The sequence below is a fragment of the Nicotiana attenuata genome, unplaced genomic scaffold (genome assembly GCF_001879085.1).
Source record: "Nicotiana attenuata strain UT unplaced genomic scaffold, NIATTr2, whole genome shotgun sequence".
NCBI lineage: Eukaryota > Viridiplantae > Streptophyta > Magnoliopsida > Solanales > Solanaceae > Nicotiana > Nicotiana attenuata.
The window spans coordinates 10,489-29,679 of NW_017671870.1; the positions used below are offsets into that span (position 1 = coordinate 10,489).

A 19,191-nucleotide genomic window follows, 5' to 3' on the forward strand; every position below is an offset into this window, starting at 1 on the left:
GTACGTATACCCGCCCGTTTGGTGCGTCAAAAATCATGTCACGCGAACGTTTTCACAATTAATAACGCTTAATTATTATTAAGAAAAGTTTGGGCCGAAGTTGCGCGAACGCATACTCCGATTTTGTTTTTAGAAGTGTAGTTGTGTTACGTGGACGTATACGCAACCACACTTGGTATTTTAAACGGTCCTAAAGGATATTCTACAAAATATTAGTCATTTTTACATCTAGGTCATGAAATAATAAATACTAGTGTAAGCACTGTAAGCATATTTTTATCTTTCAAAGGACAATCAGAAATGGCTACAATACCAACCCCAGGTCTAACAGTTTGACAAGGTCCAAACCAAATGGGCCTATGGCCCAAGAATCACGAGATAACCCCTAACTCAATGCCTAAGCGTCTACACGCTCACAAAGGGGCAAACAGGCCTGTTCATTAATTATTGGCCCAAGGGAGCCCATATCCCTGTAAGTCTAGCATCGAATATTCGTCGAATTAACCTACAATTACTGAACATAAAAAAACTGATTGGAGTTTAACTACAAACCATTTAAAATCTAGCCGTTTCCACATAACTAACATACTAATCATATAGCCTGTTCATGCTTTGAATTTATTTCGAATGATCCTGAAATGAAAACTAAATCAACGAGATATCCAGAATACCAAGTCCATGTCCACATTATATACAAAATTTCAACCAAAGGTCATTTGACAAACTATTACTCCCACTACTGCTAAACTACTTCATCACAATCAACGGGCAACTTCAACCGTCCTAAGCTAAAAGGCAATCCCAAATCTAGTTGCAGACTCTAATAATTAAAACAACATGATCTAATTATCAAGTACAACCATGCATTACATTAAACAAAACTTTGAAGCTATATAATGATTATAAAACCGAGTTATAACTGATCCTCAGCTCATACTTCAGGTTACATATCAAACAGCACCCATAAGGATCAAGATATACCTGGAAAAGAAATAAACAAGGTAGAGGTAAGAGTCAGCAAGCTCGGCAGCAGCAATGACAACCCAAATTTTAGCGAATGAAACCATAAATTGACATAAAACCAATGGAACAGTAATTTTTTTCAACGATCTGATCACAAAAGCCTTCCAAACAACACCAAACTAGCTCAAAGTCCCATCACTGCATACTAGTTTCCAGAAACTTAATAAAGTAGAAGAATGCTGAGATTCTATGGAATAGTGAAGCAAAGTTTCAAACCATTTGTGTTTTTGATTTCTTAGATCTCAATTTCCTCTCAGATTTTTAGGATATTCAAGCTCTTGGCTGCCTTCTAGGCTCTAAAGTCTCTCTAAAAAAATCTCTGCCAAAATTCCTTTTGCTCTCAATTTTAGACTCTCCAAAAACTGACTTGCAAGGCAAGTACACAATGCCTTTATAGGCAAGTCATTAGGGCAAGCTTCAGATTTCAGTTTTTACCCTTTACCCCTTTTTGAATTTTTATTTTAGCTTAGGTGACCCTAAATTATTGACTTGCTATCCAAGTTTTACCTCTCATATTTCTGAAATTCAAAAAGGACCCCTCACTAGAAGATTCCTATTCAGTTATTAAAGATTCCCTAACCCCAAATACCTAAACTACCCCCCAAGTGCCCCTGATATTACTGAAAACCAAACCAACCTGGGTCAAGGGTCAAATTGACCCAACGGTTTAATTCACAATCCAGGCCCTGTAAAACCCAATTGAATCTCTTTCCTGGGCTTCAAATTTCATAGCCCGTATGAAATCATTGGGCTAAACAGAATTTCCTAAAAGGGAAAAAAAATCAGACTTCTTCTCTTTGAAAAACCAGGCACATGGAATAACACAAAGAAACTAAAACGACATGCCTGAACAAACTCGATTTGAAAACACTTAAACAGACTAATTAAAAATGAAAACAAACGGGACAGAAGAAGTAAGAGGAGACGGAGACTAGAACTTAAAATAAACAAAATAAGGAACACAAAAATGAATGAAAAAGAAACGGACTGAAAATTACCTAAACCAAGTGGAAAAAGTCTTGAAAATCTTCACAGGAACTCCGATTTTGAACGAAATAAGCCTTACTCGTGTGTTTTCAAACGAAAACACACGAATAGAGCCAATTTCGGCCTTAAACCTTCATTAAATACAACCGATTTGGGGTTTGGGATTTTAGGGTTCACACCTTTGATTTAAAATTCGAAGATTTCTAGGGTGATTCGAGGGAAAGTGTTTGTTGATTTGGGATGTGGAGGTCATGAGGATTCTGTGGTGTTAATCTGGTGGGGATTGGTGACTCGCCGCCGCCGTAGGCGATTTCCGGCGGCGACAGACAGCGGAGGCGGTGGGGCTGTCTCTAGGGTTGAAGAGAGATGAGGGGGTAGGGGGGAAGAGGGTTCAGACACTAATATATCAGGTGTACCCCTACTTCATAGTCGTTAGATCTAGGAAACCTCGATGGTCGAGATTTAACCTTGACGGAACGGGGTCGTTTGGTCTCTGAACGGCGTCGTTTAGCTGGGGAACGGACCGGGTTGGAGTGGGTTTTTGGGCTGGGTCTGAGGGGTGTGAGGGAAATTGGGCCTCTGTTTTTTATTTTGAAGAACGGCCCAACATTTCTCATTTCTCTCCTTTTATTTCAAAACAAATTATCTCACAATTCTTTTTCCTTTTCTTTTTCCTTTCTTTTCAAAATTTAATTAAAATCAAAGTCAATTCCTAGAACTTAATTAACTAAAAAAAACTAATTAAACCTAAAATGACAATTAACACCATTAATCCAAGGCAAATTAACCAAAAACTACTCAAAATCAAATCTAAAAATTAAAGAGTGCAAATTAAACTATTTTTGTGATTTTTCCTTTTTATAACGCAACTAAATTGAATAATTCTTAAAATGCAAAATTAACTCCTAAATGCACATGCAACACATTTTTTTGTTGTATTTTTATGAATTAAAGTGCACAAAAAAATGCAAACAATTAACAGAAAATGCCACGAAAATCAACAAAAGAAATTGCAAATAAATAAAAGAAATTATTTTGTTTTGAAACTATGGGAGTATTTCATATAGGGCAAAAATCACGTGCTCACACTCTCTCTTTTACTCAGTTCATTTTTTTAATGGAAAACAATTCAATCCTAAGAATCAAAACTGAAAAACCATAAAGAGCAGCACAACAGTCCGACCAAATACCTACCAAACAGAGGCAACTTAATACCAAACATCATAAACTAGTAAACTACAGCAGTCCAACCAAACACTTGCCAAACAAAAATAGGTTAGCAAAACCAACAATATAGGTTAGCATTCCAGTAATCAACATTTGTTGCAATTGTTGCAATTAAAAAAGAACCACATTATCAAATTCCACAACTCCCAAATGGACCAACACTACAAACTTGTAATTTCATCAGATTTTTGGGTGACTGACACACCATAAGCTCACCTTATTGCATCAATCCTTGAAAATGTAGCAAGCAAGTGAACATTTAATCAGTCAGCAAGTGAACATTACATGAAGTGCAAGCAAGTGTCTCTACTCTTACTTGTTTCAACAGATAACAACTTCTGAAATTCCCTTCATTCTTTTCTAAATTATTTATCTGTTCTTTCCTATACTAGAAGCAATCACAGTTTCAGCAGAAAAAGATGGAAGACTTACCTTGGCAGATACACAGCCAGCTAAGGCCATGGGAACAGTGTAATACCAAACAATGGAGGCAAATTCCCTTCTATATGATTTGTTCCAACATCAATGGCTACCATAGATGAATGATTGAAAAGACAAGGAAGCAAGGTTCCACTCAGGTTGTTCTCGTTTACTACAAAGTACTTTAAGTTGGGCAATTGACATAACTCATCAGGTATTTTGCCTACCAAATTGTTCTTGCTTGCCAAAAATGTATCAAGTGTAGAAAGATTACCAAAAGAAGGCGGAATACCTCCTATAAAATAGTTAGAAACAAGAAAAAGTTCTTGAAGCTTCGACAAGGTGCCTAATTCTGCTGGAATCATGCCTACCAGCATATTATATGAAAGAACAACAGAAAAAAGGTTGAAGCAACCAGAAATGTTTGAAGGAATATGACCAGTGAATGAGTTATTGTCAAGGCATAAAACCTGTAACTTATGTAAATAGCCAAGCTCTGATGGGATTTCACCTGAAAAGCTATTATTTTGGAGCTCAAGGACATGAAGAAAGCTCAGATTTCCAATACTTGGTGAAAAAGTACCTCTCAGTTTCAGAGAACTAAGATCCAAAACAGTGACTCGTCTGTGACGGCGACCACAAGAAACACCAGGCCAGTCACAGAAATGGATGGTTTCATTCCATGAGTCCATGATCCTCAAGGGATCACGAATGATCATATTCTTGAACGCAAGCAGTGACATTCTGTCAGTTTCACTGCCTCCCACCTGAATGTAGATGAGCAGAGAGCATAGGGTGGCAAAAAGAAGGCCAGTAAAGATAAAAAAGCAGTATACTTGAGCACATACAAGTGACAAGAGTAGCACAACTGAAAATTCTCTGTATGACTTGGAAGAATCATTTTTTTTTAATGTAGAACTGAAAAGTGGACTAGAGAATTTGTTAGAGAGAGTAATATTGATTGCACAAAACACTAGTCTAATATTTGAATGTTTGCATTGCAATGATATTTCATGACATTGACAATTGAGGTATTTCATGGAAGACTACAAAAATACAGAAAAGGATAGACTTTGACAGATTCACGTGCAAGATTCTCCTAGTACGCTAGGAACAACAAATTGGACAGATTAGAGATAAATTTAGGCCACTGTGCTTGACTTGTTGGTAAATATTCAATTTATAATGTTCGTCCTTTCTCTAACCTCCGCCAAACTGGATCGTTTAGATCTTATTTGAATTGATTTTCTTGCCTTGTCATACCTTGTAGTTTTGTATAATAGTGTATGTCATGTTTCCTAATGTTATATATTCCTGTTATCCAGCAAGTATAGTCACAATCTCATACCACCACCACTCCAAACATATACATACACATACCTCATCCAATACTAGTAAATGCTAGATGCAAATTGCAAGATATATGTAGTACAAACATGTAGAGGGCAGGAAACACCAAATTGATACAAAGCGCAGCTAATTAGGAACACCAAATTTGGTATGTTCCATATCAGTCTCTTCATTCCATTCAGATAAACATATAGTACAAACATGTAGAGGGTAGGAAACAATATTTGTTAGATCACAAATTTGATATTCTACCTTAAAATGCAGCACAACTGAACCAGAAGAGGACGTTGGAGAAAGGTTGGGCCTCAACAACCGAACAAAAGGATCCCAAATCTCTCTCAATTAATTCAGTATCTACAATAATGTTACCAGATTCTAAATCCTGCAAAATTGAAGCATGTCATAATATGCTATTATTCTTCCCAGGGCTGATTTTCATGATTATCATCATCGACTGCTCTACACGAAGTCCGGCAACTACTCGTCAAAGAAACAACCATGCGAAAGGCACTTAGCCAGCAGCCATGAAAACAACTGACGAAAAAAATGTAAAAGTAAGTCATATCATGATACTCCTAATTCTATGTGCAGATTAAAAACAAACTTAGACCCAAACTACCCAGCTTAATAGCTCATGCAACAGGAAATTTAGTTCAAATAAGAATTCACCGAAAGAAAATCTGACCCACGTTAGCCATACCCAAATGAAAATTAAACCCAAATAATTTTGGGTTCAAAACGTCAACGGAAAGCAAGAAATCATATACACTGCTAAAACATAAATCTTAAAGAAAAAATAACGATTATAGAAGATAATGCCCAAATTAGAAAAGAAAAATTACCTGAAGTTGATTTCTCACTGATTGCCTTTTGGGTCGAAACTTTCTGGCGATTGAAATATTCTTCACCTGTAATCGCTGCCTTTAAATTATTCCTCTGTTCTTCAGATCCTTCGAGTGAAACAAATGGATTCTGGGATTTTGGGGATTTAGGAGTTTTGGGTTAGCAATCGAGATCTGGGGATTTTTGGTTAACAAATGGATTTGGGGATTTGGGAATTTAGGACATGAGTTTCATCATCTTAATCACCTGTTCTTCAGATCCTTCGTTCACCAATGATTTGGAATTTTTGGTTAGCAAGAGTTTGCAGGAGTTAGCATCTTAGCGATGAGAGCTGAGCCTTGGAACTGTCGACTGAGGAATTTTAATTTGGCTATTATAATTACTAAAATAAAATATATAATAAATAAAAGGATAAATGGGTTATATTGGCGGGTTTAGTAAAATTTAGGGGGGAAAACGAGGAGGGAACAAAATACCCGTTCCAATATTAAAAAAAAAAATCTAAAACTGTTACTACAAATAGGCCTATTGGGACGGTTCATAAAACCGTTCCTATAAATAACACCTATGGTAACGGTGAAGCGTCAACTGGAACGGTTTAGTATCTAAAGTGTGCCCATTACATTCAATTCTATTGTAACGGTTGTAACCGTTACCATATCTACTCTATTGCCACGGTTTTATAACCGTTGCCAGAACAATTGTTCCCATAGGCCTATTTTCTGGTAGTGTAGGTTGGTGTAACTAACTCAGCAGATTGAGCATTCTGTTAAGTTAATGAAGGTCGTTGTCTTCTATGTAGAGAAGCCCCATCATCACTAGCTTCTCCATCATCATCAATAGCCACAATATCTATGGCCGACTCGGGCGCGTCGCTCGACACCACAATATCTAAAGACGTTTCGGACACGGCACTCCTAACCCTTTTATTTTTTTTCCCGGCCGCGAAGGAACGTCTCTTTCTTGCTTGCTTTCTCTCCGATCGGGGACTCCAGAGAGAAACACTTGCACCCGAAGCAGGACCGGAGATGCCTGTTTGAGTAAACGCCTCTTGAAGCAACCTCGCTGCATTAACATGGTCAGCCAAAACATCCTCCTCACAGACGACAACCGAGCCCGCGGGTAGACGTGAATTCAGCAAAAAGAGAAAGGATTAATCAACTTCCTTACACGAAATACAAAGACAAGGTTAATCCAAGTTAGCATGATTTTTGGTCTTCCACCCGTATTGAAGGGCCAATTCTTTCCACACGTGGGTCTCGGGCATAGTAACGTCCAAGATTTTCTGGACCCACTGGTCCAAGCCTTCAACCCTAGGTGATACCCATCGAGTTGTTGAAACAGGCGAAAGAAAGAGGGTCAATAATGATATGAGATTATCTCTAATGAAAGAAAAGTTAAACAAGGAACTTACGAGTACGGGTCCATGATTCCGGAAAGGATGAAGCCGTTCCGGAATGATATCATTGGTGGAAGTTGCGACGGACCTTGTCATCCACCCACGGTCATTGTAATCATCCATGCTAGATAGCAGAGCATGGTGGCCACGTTTGCTGAAATTTATCATTCTCCCGCGGAAGATCTTGGGGGAAGTTCATCACGTGAGCTAGGGATAAATCCTCTCCCGTTTCTTGGCACAAGCGCCGAAGATAAGCGATCGTCCTCCACACGAAAGGAGTTAATTATGACACACACTCCTGATAGCGGAGGTAGAACTCCACAATGACGGAGTCAAGCTCTCCACTCAGAGAAAATGCCCCCAAAGTGAAGTGATACGTATAGAAATACTTAAAACCCTTCTTGGGTAGGGTTACCCACTCTGCCAGATCAGTATCGATAATGTCTAAATCGTGGCAACAACAATCTTCCTTCACAGCAGGAATACTGGAATGATGGATGGAAGAAAGGTATCTGCCAACGGCCCATGTACGAGGGTTAGCAGAAGGAAATTTCTCTTCGAAGTCTTTAATTGTGACGAGACTTCTGGGATGATGGTGCTCACTGTAGGAGGAGCAGCCTCATCGGCTTTGCCTTTGTTCTTTGAGAAACTAAGGTTTTTAGAAGAAGAAGCCATTATGTTTTGGAGAAGAAGGAAAAGCTTTTATCTTATGAAGAAAATTAAAGAAAGGTTGGAGACAGAGTACGAGTTGAATGAAGAGAGTATGAGAAAGTTTTAAGAATTATGAGGTGTGAATGAAGGAGTTTGATGCGTATAAGTGAAGAAATAGGCGGCTAAAATCAAGGTCATAATTACCTCGATAACCGGTAAAACTAATCATAAATCAAGGGATGACGCATATTCGGAGCATTAAATACGGAGAGACGTGCATCTAATCAACCATTAGAAAACTTTTCGGGGAAGGTCAGTGATTTTTCCACCAAAAAGAGGTGTTTTCTACCAATTTTCCGGTGACATAAAGTTACACCATCGGAAAGCAGGGGACTATCTATATAGGGTAAAATATGGTTACATTAAATGATTGAATAAGGAAGTGACGCGTGGAGCCGAAGACAGAAGACAGTTAATTCCGAAGGCGACAATCTAGTCTGTTACCGGAGAGAGTAACACTCACAAAGATGAAATAAATGTTTGTCGCCCGGTAGCATTAAATGAGGAATATTCTATAGCATTAAGTACATGGTCGGTTACAAAGAATATAACATTCATTGCTTGTTGTTATACTTTCTTCAATGGCCCTCATAATTGACATTAAAGATGGGCTTGATCCTAGGACCTTGTTCTCTAGGTGCAGCTATAAATAATGAGCTCTATTATCATATGAGGGACACGAATTTTCTGGCAAATATACGCTACACTTTATCGAAAGCTCAATATAATTTTATCTTCTTATTTGTTGTTATCATTGCTATTGTGCTTGGAAACCTTGCTCCCGGAATCGTCATTTCTGCTATTTTACCTCAATCTCAAGGCTAAGTATCATATTCATCTAATTCATCTATTATTCGAGGATCAAATTAATTCACTTGTCTATAAATCACGTTTCAATTGTACTATTTAACGGGTAAATAATAACATAAACTCTACTTATCAGAGAAATCCATAAAGAACAATAACTGTGTGTGCAGGTTTGAGGGTCATTTTTATATACCTTTAAAACGAGGACAATATTTAAAGATCAGCCCCTTGTAGGCCAATCCTGTCAATCACCCGTTGTGACAAGATAAAGTTATTTAATGAGAAAATGACCCTCTATAGCCTCTCAAAATTTTAATAGCCCATATTTTTTTTATTGACACAAATTTTCCATTCGGCCCAAACATATTACATTTAATAGCCCGAAATATTTATTTTGTATATTTTTTGTATAGTGACAGTCTATTTTGTATATTTATTGTACAGTGACAGTCTATTTAGTATATTTTTGTATAGTGATAGTCTATTTTGTATATAAATCGTATAGTGACAGTCTCTTTTGTATATAAATTGTATAGTGACAGTCATTTTGTATATAAATTGTATAGTGACAGTCTATTTAGTATATTTTCTTGTATAGTGACAGTCTAGTTTGAATATATTTTGTATAGTGACAGTGTATTTTATATAAATTATACAGTGACAGTCTTTTTTGTATTTTTTTTTGTTTATTTTTTGTATAGTAACAGTCTATTTTGTATAGTGACAGTCTATTTCGTATATATTTTATATCCCGGTCACTTTTATTTATCCAACGTGTATAGACTGTTGTATGATGTATAAAAGTGTATATATTATTCTTTTACCTTAACCTTATCTATCCAATGTGTATAGACTATTTTGTATAGAAATTTATAACTAAGAAGCTGCTGACATTTCTATTAAAACAAAAATCAAAGAATTCAAGGTATGCAATGGCCAGCACTTATTCAAGCTTTAGCTTTACGTCCAGGTGGACCATCAACATTTAGGCTTACTGGAATTGGACCTCCGGCGAAGCCAAAAAATTCAATAAGGATTCAAATTTTGAATATCCTTTGCCAATGAACTATGCAAGGGCATTCAAAATTTATTTTTAATCAACAACAAGTAGTATTTTAACTTATACATAGTATAGTTTTTCGGCAAAGGCCACCCGACGCTTTGCAACAAGTTGGCTGGAAGTTAGTGCAATTAGCTAAAACTATTGGGGTCGAATTCAAATTTCGGGGATTTGTAACAAACTCATTAGCAGATATTGGTGCTGAGATTCTCGATCTAAGGTCAAGTACTGAAACAGAAGGGGTGACTGTAAGACTGTTAATTCTGTTTTCGAGCTGCACAAATTATTAGCAAGACCTGGGGCTATAGAAAAAGTGTTGAATTTGATCAAACAAATGAACCCGAATATCGTGACGATTGTTGAACAAGAAGCGAATCATAACGCTAGTGTTTTTTTAGACAAGTTTAACGAGGCATTACATTATTATTCAACAATGTTTGATGCGTTAGAGAGTTCAGTATCATCATCATCCACTGGTTGACTCGGCCGATATTAACAATCAAGATTTGGTTACGTCTGAGGTGTAACTGGGGAGACAGATATGTAACGTGGTGGCTTGTGAAGGTGCGGACCGAGTTGAACGACACGAGACACTGAGTCAGTAGCGAGTTAGGATGAACTTGGCCGGGTTCGATCCGATTCATCTCGATTCGAATGCATTTAAGCAGGCGAATATGCTGTTGGCGTTGTTTGCCGGAGGCGATGGTTACAGAGTTGAATAGAACGATGGGTGTTTAATGTTGGGTTGGCATACCCGGCCACTCATCGCCACCTCCGCGTGGCAGCTCGCGGCGGCCGGCCATTGCATACCTTGTTTTAAACTGAAATCAATCACAAGTTGCTTACAGATGTCTAGGCTCGGCCTCCGGTTTAAAGAATTCAAGCCTGTTTACCTTTGATTTAAAGAAATCCGAATCTTAGATCCTTTTCAGTTGCTAGCTCTTATTATTGTTTTTAGGGTATGACTTGTATGAAGTCATTTTGTGGCTACCGGAGGATATAAGTTTGGCCCGAGTGGCTATAAATGAATTTTGCTCGTTATCTAATATCACTGTCTTGAAGTTTGAATTGCAATTTTGTGATAAACCATGCAAAGCAATGCCGCAACAATTTTTCTTTCTTATGGTAATTCAAGTTTTGACTTAATAAGCCAAATGGTTCAAGATATGTTAATGTCTGAAATTTATAAAAACTTTGCACAATTTTGCTTTTATTAGAAGTCAATACTTTGTATATATATAGTTATTTACGAGGAAGAAGGCTGGGGGGGGGGGGGGGAGGAGGATGCGGAGGCAGGCGGCACGAAGTGGCTAAAATTTAATATGTTGTAAACTGCGATTGTATTTTAAATAGCGCCATTAGAATACACTAAATTGTAAAACCAACGTAGATGTAAGACCAATATGCAAGCATTAGTGGCCGATTCGACGGCTCGAACCTGTGACTACAACTATTATTGAAAGGCAAAAATTTACTTGCATTCATGTTTATGTCAAGTTAATAGATGCATGGTATGTGCTTGCAATTAGACTTTTATTATTTCTACTATAGTTAATTAATATATATTCTCTCATTATTAAATCACTTAACTGTGATAAACTGATATAATTTAACATAAACACCTAATGTGATAAATTCGAATTGTGGAAAATCATCGATTCTTGATTCTGTTTCATTCAATCAATCAATCACTATTAATAACAGAGTATTCAACTTGTGTTGTATTTGCAACCATTTTAAAACACAATTTGGTACTTTTGACACACACAATTACTGTGAATCAGACACATACAGATCAGATTTCATACCCAATAAAGGAAAAAAAAAAGACTTCAACAATCACAAAGATAAATTTTGTACTTTTTTCAAATTTTATAAGAAATGTGTGAATGCAAAGATTATCTTTGCAGGAGAGAAATTAGGCTGCACCCTTGAGTTTCTTGGCAATACCGGCAATGTATTTACCTTGGTGAAACGCCTGCTGCAATTCAAGATCGGATGGCTGTCTCGAGCCATCCCCAGCAAATGTTCCCGCCCCATACGGACTTCCTCCTTTCACTTTCTCCATTTCAAACATACCAGCACCAAATGTGTATCCGATAGGTACAAAGATCATCCCGTGGTGAACAAGCTGAGTTATAGCAGTCAACCTACAATAGACCGGTTATCAGGTTACTGCATACATTTCAAATCTCAAACATATTTAGTCCTATGAATTTATGTGAAATAAGATCAATACGGTGTTGTTTCTTGGCCACCGCCTTGAGATCCAGTGCTATAGAATATGCCGGCAGGCTTGCCAGCTAGTTGTTGTGTTCTCCATAGACCTCCAGTTGCATCAAGGAATGCTTTAAACTGAGCAGCCATCATTCCGAATCTCGTAGGGAATCCAAAAATGATACCATCTGCTTCAGCAAGTTCTTGAGGTGTTATAACAGCCACATCACTCTTTGGAGGTGCACTCATTTTTGCTAGCACTTCTTCCGACAGCGTTTCAGGTACCTGTACCGCAAAATGATACATTTCATAAACAGAAAGATATGATTACAGCAATGTGCAAAGATATCATTTTTTTGCCGATAACACAAACTTGCAGATACTTTCTCTGATTAAGACAACAACAACAACATACCCAGTGTATTCCCACAAGTGGGATCTGGGGAGGGTAGTGTGTACGCAGACCTTAGCCCTACCTTGTGCAGGTAGAGAGGTTGTATCCGGTTTTCTCTGACTAGCATAACGTAAATTTTCTCCAAAGGAAAAGAAATCAAAAGACAAAGTAGCACCTACTTGCCACAATTTAGCTTCAACTCCTTCAACAGAAGCTGCCCCTTTCTTTATCTCTTCAGCTAGTTTCTCCACATGACCATACATTGAATAGTATCTGTTGATAAAATAAAATGTCAGCTATCGTTATTCAATGGATCAGTGATACAAAGCATGCAACTCAACTTACTCAAAGATTTAAGAAAACAGCAATCTGTCCCTCTTTCTAATCAGATTTACTAACTAGTTCCTGATCCGTTTACTCCGACTGCTAGTCATCATCTCTATCTTCTTACTTTACCATCTTTGCAACTCTAGCTAAGATATAACCTTTTGCTCTGTACTTGGTTACAGATTGACATTATTGCTGTACCATGTGGCTGTCACATTTTACGTACCCAGATCCTAAACTTCCCAAGAAACTATTATGAATCCGACTCTATTGGACTAAGAATGGGGTACATATAATCTTGAGCATGGACACAATAGCTCCAACTGTATCCAAATTGATGACCTACAAGTAGAAATCCACGAAGCGCTACGAAAACATGAGAATGCTTCTTTCCCTAATGTGTGAATTCCAGGATAAACATTTCATAAAGTTTATGCAGTCATTTGAAACAGTCAGGAGAGGTAAGTGAAAACAAATCCATAGACAGAAAAGATGCCAAACGAAATCAGATTCAAGATGGTTTTAAACTCTGATAAACACCTACGACCAAGATAGCTGTTTTGACATATCTAACTTCATTATGCCAAACAAATTAAACCTAATATCCCTCACACATAACCTTGTTTGTGACTTTAACCACTTCTGATAGTTTTGTCTTCTTTTGTTTTCTAGTTTTTTCATAAACTTATATCTCGGATGGTCACATATCTTTGAATAGTATACCAAACAAGTCGAATATAGGCTAAATTCTTGTTTCCTACTATATATTCACTCTATTCTACTACCTGGAAGAAAAGGTGAACCAGAACAAGAAGGCAGCAGTTGCAGGGGTACCCAATCCCTGAACCGCTCTAAGCAATTCGACGTGCCAAATAGTACTTCAGAGAAAAGAAGAGTACTACTACATTTGATTTTCAGACCACGAACGTCAAACAAAGATGAGTACTACTACACCCACTATTACATTTTAGCAGCACGTGGAGCATCGTATATACTCCCTCTGTCCCAACTCATATGATGCACTTTCCTTTTTAGTTTGTTCCAAAAAGGAATGAACTCTAGATTTAAAAGATAATTTAACCTTAAGTTTCCCATTGTATCCTTAATGAGATGATTTATAGCCATACAAATATTTATAGTAACTTATGTTAGACCACAAGTTCCAAAAGTATTTCTTTTTCTCTTAAACTCCATGCCTAGTCAAACTACATTACATAAAATGGGAAAGAGGAAGTATAATTTTAATCAAAATTGTTCAGCTCTATATATACCGTGGCGGAACCAGGACTGTACGAGTACATATATGTTCGCGCGCGCGCGCACACACATATATATATAACTCACATATATATATATATATATATATATATATATATATAGTTCAAGTTCACCCGTTGCTCAAATGCTATATTCACCCTTGATATCAAACTAGAAGAAATTAATAGTAAAATTAAATCAATGCAATGAACAATTCACCGGCTCAAACTTTTCCTGCAAATTGTGCTTTATCATTTCAAGACGAGTAACCAACAGATCCTTGTAATTTAAAACAAAATTTATTTAAACAGAGCAACAGGAAGCTAAAATGGAATCAATCCTTCACTATAAATTAAAGTACGAATTCGTTGAATGAAAATCATATCAGTAACACTCAATCGGTGATAACTTGATCACAAATTGAACACGAAATTGATCAAATTGAATGCAAATTCAGTAGAACACGAATTTTTAATTTTTTTTTTGGTTCAAGAAAAAAAACTGAAAAGCAAAGCGAAAAAGATGAAAAGAATACTCACACGATGTAAACTTTGGTAGCCATTTTTCGGATTTGGTTAGATTTAAGCCTTCGCTTCTCGAAAGAAAAATGGGGTAACTGTCTTTCTCTTTATAGTAGTTGGGAAGAACAGTAAGAGGATTTGGACTACAGCTAATTGCAGTGTAATTACTTTATTGCACCCCACTATTATCCTAAGAATGAAAGATTACTATTTTTAATCATATTTATAAAATTAAAAAAACATTTTTGGATTTTTGATTTCCTAATAAAAAATATGACTTGGAAGAATTTGTGTTTGTTTTTAGAGTTTATGTCATGTGCGTGTAAAACTTTTTTACACAATCAGATTAAGTTTATCTGCAATAATAAATTTTACATATAAGCTCGTATATGATAAGTAAAATAATTAGAGTAAAAACTTGCAATAACCGGCTAAATTTCATTGAGAGTGTTAAAAAAACTCACATATCATTATATATAATTTAACACAATTTAAATTAGGTGAATCGGTGAATTTCGAATATAAAATACCTAAACTCAAAAATCATCTATATACATAAACGTTTTCTTTTAGTAAAAAGCTAAGTTTCTTGTTCTTCATATTTTTGAAATTATTCATTTTTTTTAGGATGGAGAAAAAAAAATTTTTTTTTTGTGCCCTATGAGGGAATATCAAGGTGGTGGGAGATTGAATTGACGTGGGAATTTAGGAATAATTAGTAGTAATAATTTACACAATGTTTAGTGGACAATGCTTGACACGTTCATCATCATTCTTAATGATTATTCACGTCTCTATTTCTCCTGTTTTCTTTTCATGTTTTCTTACTTATATTAGTCCCTAACATGAGGGACAAAGTTATCTGATATTTATATTATGGGAGACAATAAATATTTTGTAGAATTAATTAAGGTACGCAAAAACACTACGATTATTAAAAAAAAATTATTAGATGGACGGTGGCAAAGAAATCAAAACAAACTCTTCATTTAAGTATATGGAAGAGATAATAGTAACTGAACACTTCTATCCAAATATATATATATACTTTAATATCTAAATGTACTTTTCATCACTTGTTACTTATCAACAATTTTTAATCAGCTAATCTGGCCACCAAGAATTGTGGTGGGATGATCAGGATTCCTCGACTTTTAATCAGAGGTTTCAAATTTGAGCCTTGAAAATATAAAAAAATCCTGATAAGCAGGGTTTTCCTTTTTAATATGCTCTACGTGATGCGAATTCGGATTAATCAAAATACCAAAACAGATATCAAATACCGAGTAAGAAACTAAAGAAAAGTTAATTGCTCTTGGTCTAAAGGAAATTCAATGAGAAGGCATGAGTGGATAAGTTTGACTAGCTCTACCTGTCTAAAAAGATCAAAGAGGAACACTTAAAATAATTCACTTTTACCACCAAAGGATTTGGTTAAAATATCATGGTATAGCCAGTTTTTACACTGGTCAATGAAAAATAGCCAGCGTTTATCAAGTCAATGAAAAATAGCCACTATTTTGCTGCAACAGGGACCGGTCCAGTATAATATACGGGTTCTGGTGCATTTGTGTACGAACTCCAGCATATTATGCTGGACCGGCATACTTTGCTAACTCCTGTAAAATTTGCGGGAGACTGGAGCACCAATGCTCCAAACTCCAGTATATTATACTGGACAATTATACTTGCTGGAACTCCGTAAAATTTGCGGGCGTATTTTTCCGGATTTTGAACAGTGTTTTCGCTCAGATTTAAAGTGGCTAAATTTCGATGACTTTTGAAACTTGGCTATTTTTCAACGACCGGTGGTAAATCTGGCTATTTTTGAATTTCTCCCAAGGATGTGGTGCAGTGGATGCTACTGCTCTTCCCTTAATCAGAGGTCTCGGGTTCGAGCCCTGGATATGAAAAATCGAATGGGGCCCTACGCAACGCGAATTCCTATAATCGGGCTCCAATGCGTGCATCGGACATCGGGGGTGGAAACAAAAAAATAATTCACTTTTGCCCATTCTAAGGTATAGGTATGGACATTTGACATTGCCCCATGACTACTTGCCTTGCACTTTCAGCCTTACCAAACTTCTCAATTATCATCACTCATTAAAGTTTTTCCCTTTCTTTTCTTGATTGGACTTTTTTAACGTGTAAAATACTTCTGATATTATAAAATAATAGTAATACTCTTTGCTTTAAATTATGATTGATAGGAGGGTCTAAATGTATTATATCTTCCTTTGTTTCACATTATCAAGTTTCATTTACCTTTAATATAAAGATAATCTACATCAGATTTTACATCTATAACTGGAAGTCCTCATAATATCATCATCCAAATAATTATGGGAGGAAATTTATTAAAACCATTGAATTCGAAATATGGTTCGATAAGGGCGCGTCTGCTTATCGGGAAAAAACACCAATTGTAAAAGCACTCTGCTAGGCTGGCATTGAGAGACGACAGCCAGGGGAGCGAATAAAATTAGATACCCCAATAGTCCTAACCATAAATGGTAGATAATACCGCCGTGCGTATCGACCCATGGCTTAGGAATTATCTTGTCTAATTTTATATATTGGTCGTTTTGAACTAAAAGCAAACTTTGGAGTGTAATATTCATATTTTGTGAAAATATCTTCGGTCTCAATAGCCACATACACAACATCATCATCTTGGAAGGATATTCCCCTTTCTTGAAACTATAACAATAAAGATTAGTTACCAGAAATTACTCGGAAACAACCTCTCTACCTTCAAGGTAGGGGTAAGGTCTGCGTATACGTTAACCTCCCCAAACCCTACTTGTAAGATTATACCGAGTTTGTTATTGTTACCCGAAAATGACTACTAGGTCTTAGCAGCAGAAAGTTCAAACTCTGATTCAGAGGATTCATGTCAAATATTCTTGCTACTTACCATTTCTTCTCTTTTCAGTTCACTTATTCTTATAATAATAGAATTGGAGAATGCATAATGAAAACCAATAATACAGAAACTACGTCTTAATCCCAAGTAAGCTGACATCGGCCATATGAATCATCAATGTCCATGTCGTTCTATTTAAGCAAATCGGAATCCAATGAAAGCCAAGAATAATAATATATAGTAAATAAATGATGTATTAAGAATTGGAATACACCTCGGATTTTTTCAGATAACAATAGTCAGCTTAACCAGGGGCGGAGCCAGCACTTCGGCTACAGGTTCGACCGAACCCAGTAGCTTTGGTCCAAACCTTATATTTAGCTTAAGAAATTATTAAATATGCACAAATTATTAATTTAGAACCCAGTAACTTAAAAAAACTAAAATTCTAAATTCATAAGCTTCAAATCCTAACTTCGCCTCTGAGCTTAACGAGCATCAAAATCAGGTTATATTATGTTCTTGAGAATTCTTTGTTCCTTTAGACAACACAAAATAAATGTCCTATAAGGTAGGAAGAAAGTCAAATGCAACAAATATATTGGAAAGAAAAGAAAGAAGATCTATCCACAGACACCAGAGCTCCGAAACTTTAAACAGAGAACCAACAACAACTACGTCTCAGTCCCAAAACAAGTTGTTGTCGGCTATATAAATCCTCACATTCTATTTAAGCTCAACTCATGTCATCATCGTACAAAACTTAAAAAGAGATCGAAAAGCCAAATTCAATAGTTTCAACTTTCAACTAGGGAACCCCTAACAATTTCTCAGTCCAATGTCTTACACATATAGACTCCCAACCCTTCTGCTGCAGAGAAAAATGGAGAGCGAAAACTGAGAGATAACAAGAACACCGCATGTAAGCAAGCCTCCAACCAGAAGTTCAAGCTCTCGTGCTGCAACCCCACCGAACCCCCTCTCCCCACCCCACCCAAACCCGTTCTTTCAGCACATTGTGCTTGGTATATAATTCACCTTGCGCCTCAACCATTGACAGCATACACTCTCCAACCCGTCATCTGAAATAAGCATGAGAGCCATCAGTCCAACATGCACCACCTAACATTGGCGCGCATCTCCATCTCTACTTCAAGGTTTAATTTAGGTATAAAATTCTTTTCGTTCTGAAATCAGGATACTTTTCCACCTTCTAGGACAATGAACATTGAAGATGAAAGACAGAAAAGTGACAACTAGCATAACAAAAGATGACAAACGAAAACATTTGCGAGAACCAACACCAACACCATGTTATATGTACATCTCCCATTCTTCTTCTTATTCCTTCATTCCATATTTCTATTCCACCAAACAAATAAGCTTTTCCTCTGCTTCGTAAACGTAAAGGCAGAACTCTCAAATTTGGAAGTTTACCTTGTAAACAGGTCCAGATCCTCCTTCACCAAGCTTGTTGTTTACTGCAAAATTATCAGTAGCATGAGTTACAGTAGCTGTACTGAAAATGCTTAGCTTCGAGATAGGAAAAGGAAATAATTACTACATGAATGTTAAACGAAAGATCCTTAAATGATAACCAAAAAGAATACATAAAATAAACTTGTCATCCGACATCTCTCTTAAACAGACAATGGAATATAAGTAATTATATTTGAAGGAGGTCAAGCATCACCAGCACTTTGTATTCCACGCTAAAATAAGATAAGAAATTGCATGTTTTCAAATTGGGGGGGGGGGGGGGGGGTAGGGGGAACGAAC

General features: G+C 36.6%; 4 protein-coding genes and 1 pseudogene across 8 annotated transcripts in view; 1 reads left to right on the plus strand and 4 right to left on the minus strand.

Annotated features, from left to right (window-relative positions):
* Window positions 1–639: 639 nt before the first annotated feature.
* Window positions 640–6,237, minus strand: LOC109210644 (probable LRR receptor-like serine/threonine-protein kinase At3g47570). 3 transcript variants are annotated; one of them, XR_002065585.1, is made up of 3 exons: window positions 5,850–6,234; window positions 5,260–5,541; window positions 640–981 (listed from the first exon to the last, which is right to left on the minus strand). XR_002065585.1 is itself a non-coding variant. In XM_019374098.1 (3 exons), exon 3 carries the CDS (start codon window positions 4,398–4,400, stop codon window positions 3,690–3,692), a length of 711 nt encoding a protein of 236 aa, XP_019229643.1. In that variant the 5' UTR covers window positions 4,401–4,424; window positions 5,260–5,389; window positions 5,850–6,237; the 3' UTR covers window positions 3,036–3,689. The 3 variants fall into 3 exon arrangements, 2 of the variants coding, with proteins under 2 accessions (XP_019229643.1, XP_019229641.1); XM_019374098.1 differs by lacking the exon at window positions 640–981 and adding an exon at window positions 3,036–4,424 and having other exon boundaries at window positions 5,260–5,389; window positions 5,850–6,237; XM_019374096.1 differs by lacking the exon at window positions 640–981 and adding an exon at window positions 3,036–4,424 and having other exon boundaries at window positions 5,850–6,237.
* A 1,505-nt stretch (window positions 6,238–7,742) lies between these two features.
* On the plus strand, window positions 7,743–10,726 carry LOC109210638 (annotated as a pseudogene).
* Window positions 10,727–11,468: 742 nt separating this feature from the next.
* On the minus strand, window positions 11,469–14,695 carry LOC109210645 (probable NAD(P)H dehydrogenase (quinone) FQR1-like 1). The gene is made up of 4 exons (XM_019374099.1): window positions 14,562–14,695; window positions 12,618–12,711; window positions 12,067–12,329; window positions 11,469–11,977 (listed from the first exon to the last, which is right to left on the minus strand). The coding sequence occupies exons 1-4, from the start codon at window positions 14,582–14,584 to the stop codon at window positions 11,746–11,748; spliced, it is 612 nt and encodes a 203-aa protein (XP_019229644.1). The 5' UTR covers window positions 14,585–14,695; the 3' UTR covers window positions 11,469–11,745.
* Window positions 14,696–18,029: 3,334 nt separating this feature from the next.
* Window positions 18,030–19,191, minus strand: part of LOC109210647 (calcium-binding protein PBP1-like) — a 6,361-nt gene continuing 5,199 nt past the window's right edge. The window contains exons 2-3 of one of the 2 annotated variants that reach the window (XM_019374103.1): window positions 18,850–18,893; window positions 18,030–18,494 (exon numbers count right to left, since the gene is read on the minus strand). The gene's annotated coding sequence lies outside the window, so the exon portion shown is untranslated. Of the gene's footprint in view, window positions 18,894–19,191 lie in introns of both variants that reach the window. The other variant, XM_019374102.1, reaches the window with a different exon arrangement.
* LOC109210646 (calcium-binding protein PBP1-like) overlaps window positions 18,030–19,191 on the minus strand; it is a 3,142-nt gene continuing 1,980 nt past the window's right edge. Inside the window, exons 2-3 of one of the 2 annotated variants that reach the window (XM_019374101.1) lie at window positions 18,850–18,893; window positions 18,030–18,494 (exon numbers count right to left, since the gene is read on the minus strand). The gene's annotated coding sequence lies outside the window, so the exon portion shown is untranslated. Of the gene's footprint in view, window positions 18,894–19,191 lie in introns of both variants that reach the window. The other variant, XM_019374100.1, reaches the window with a different exon arrangement.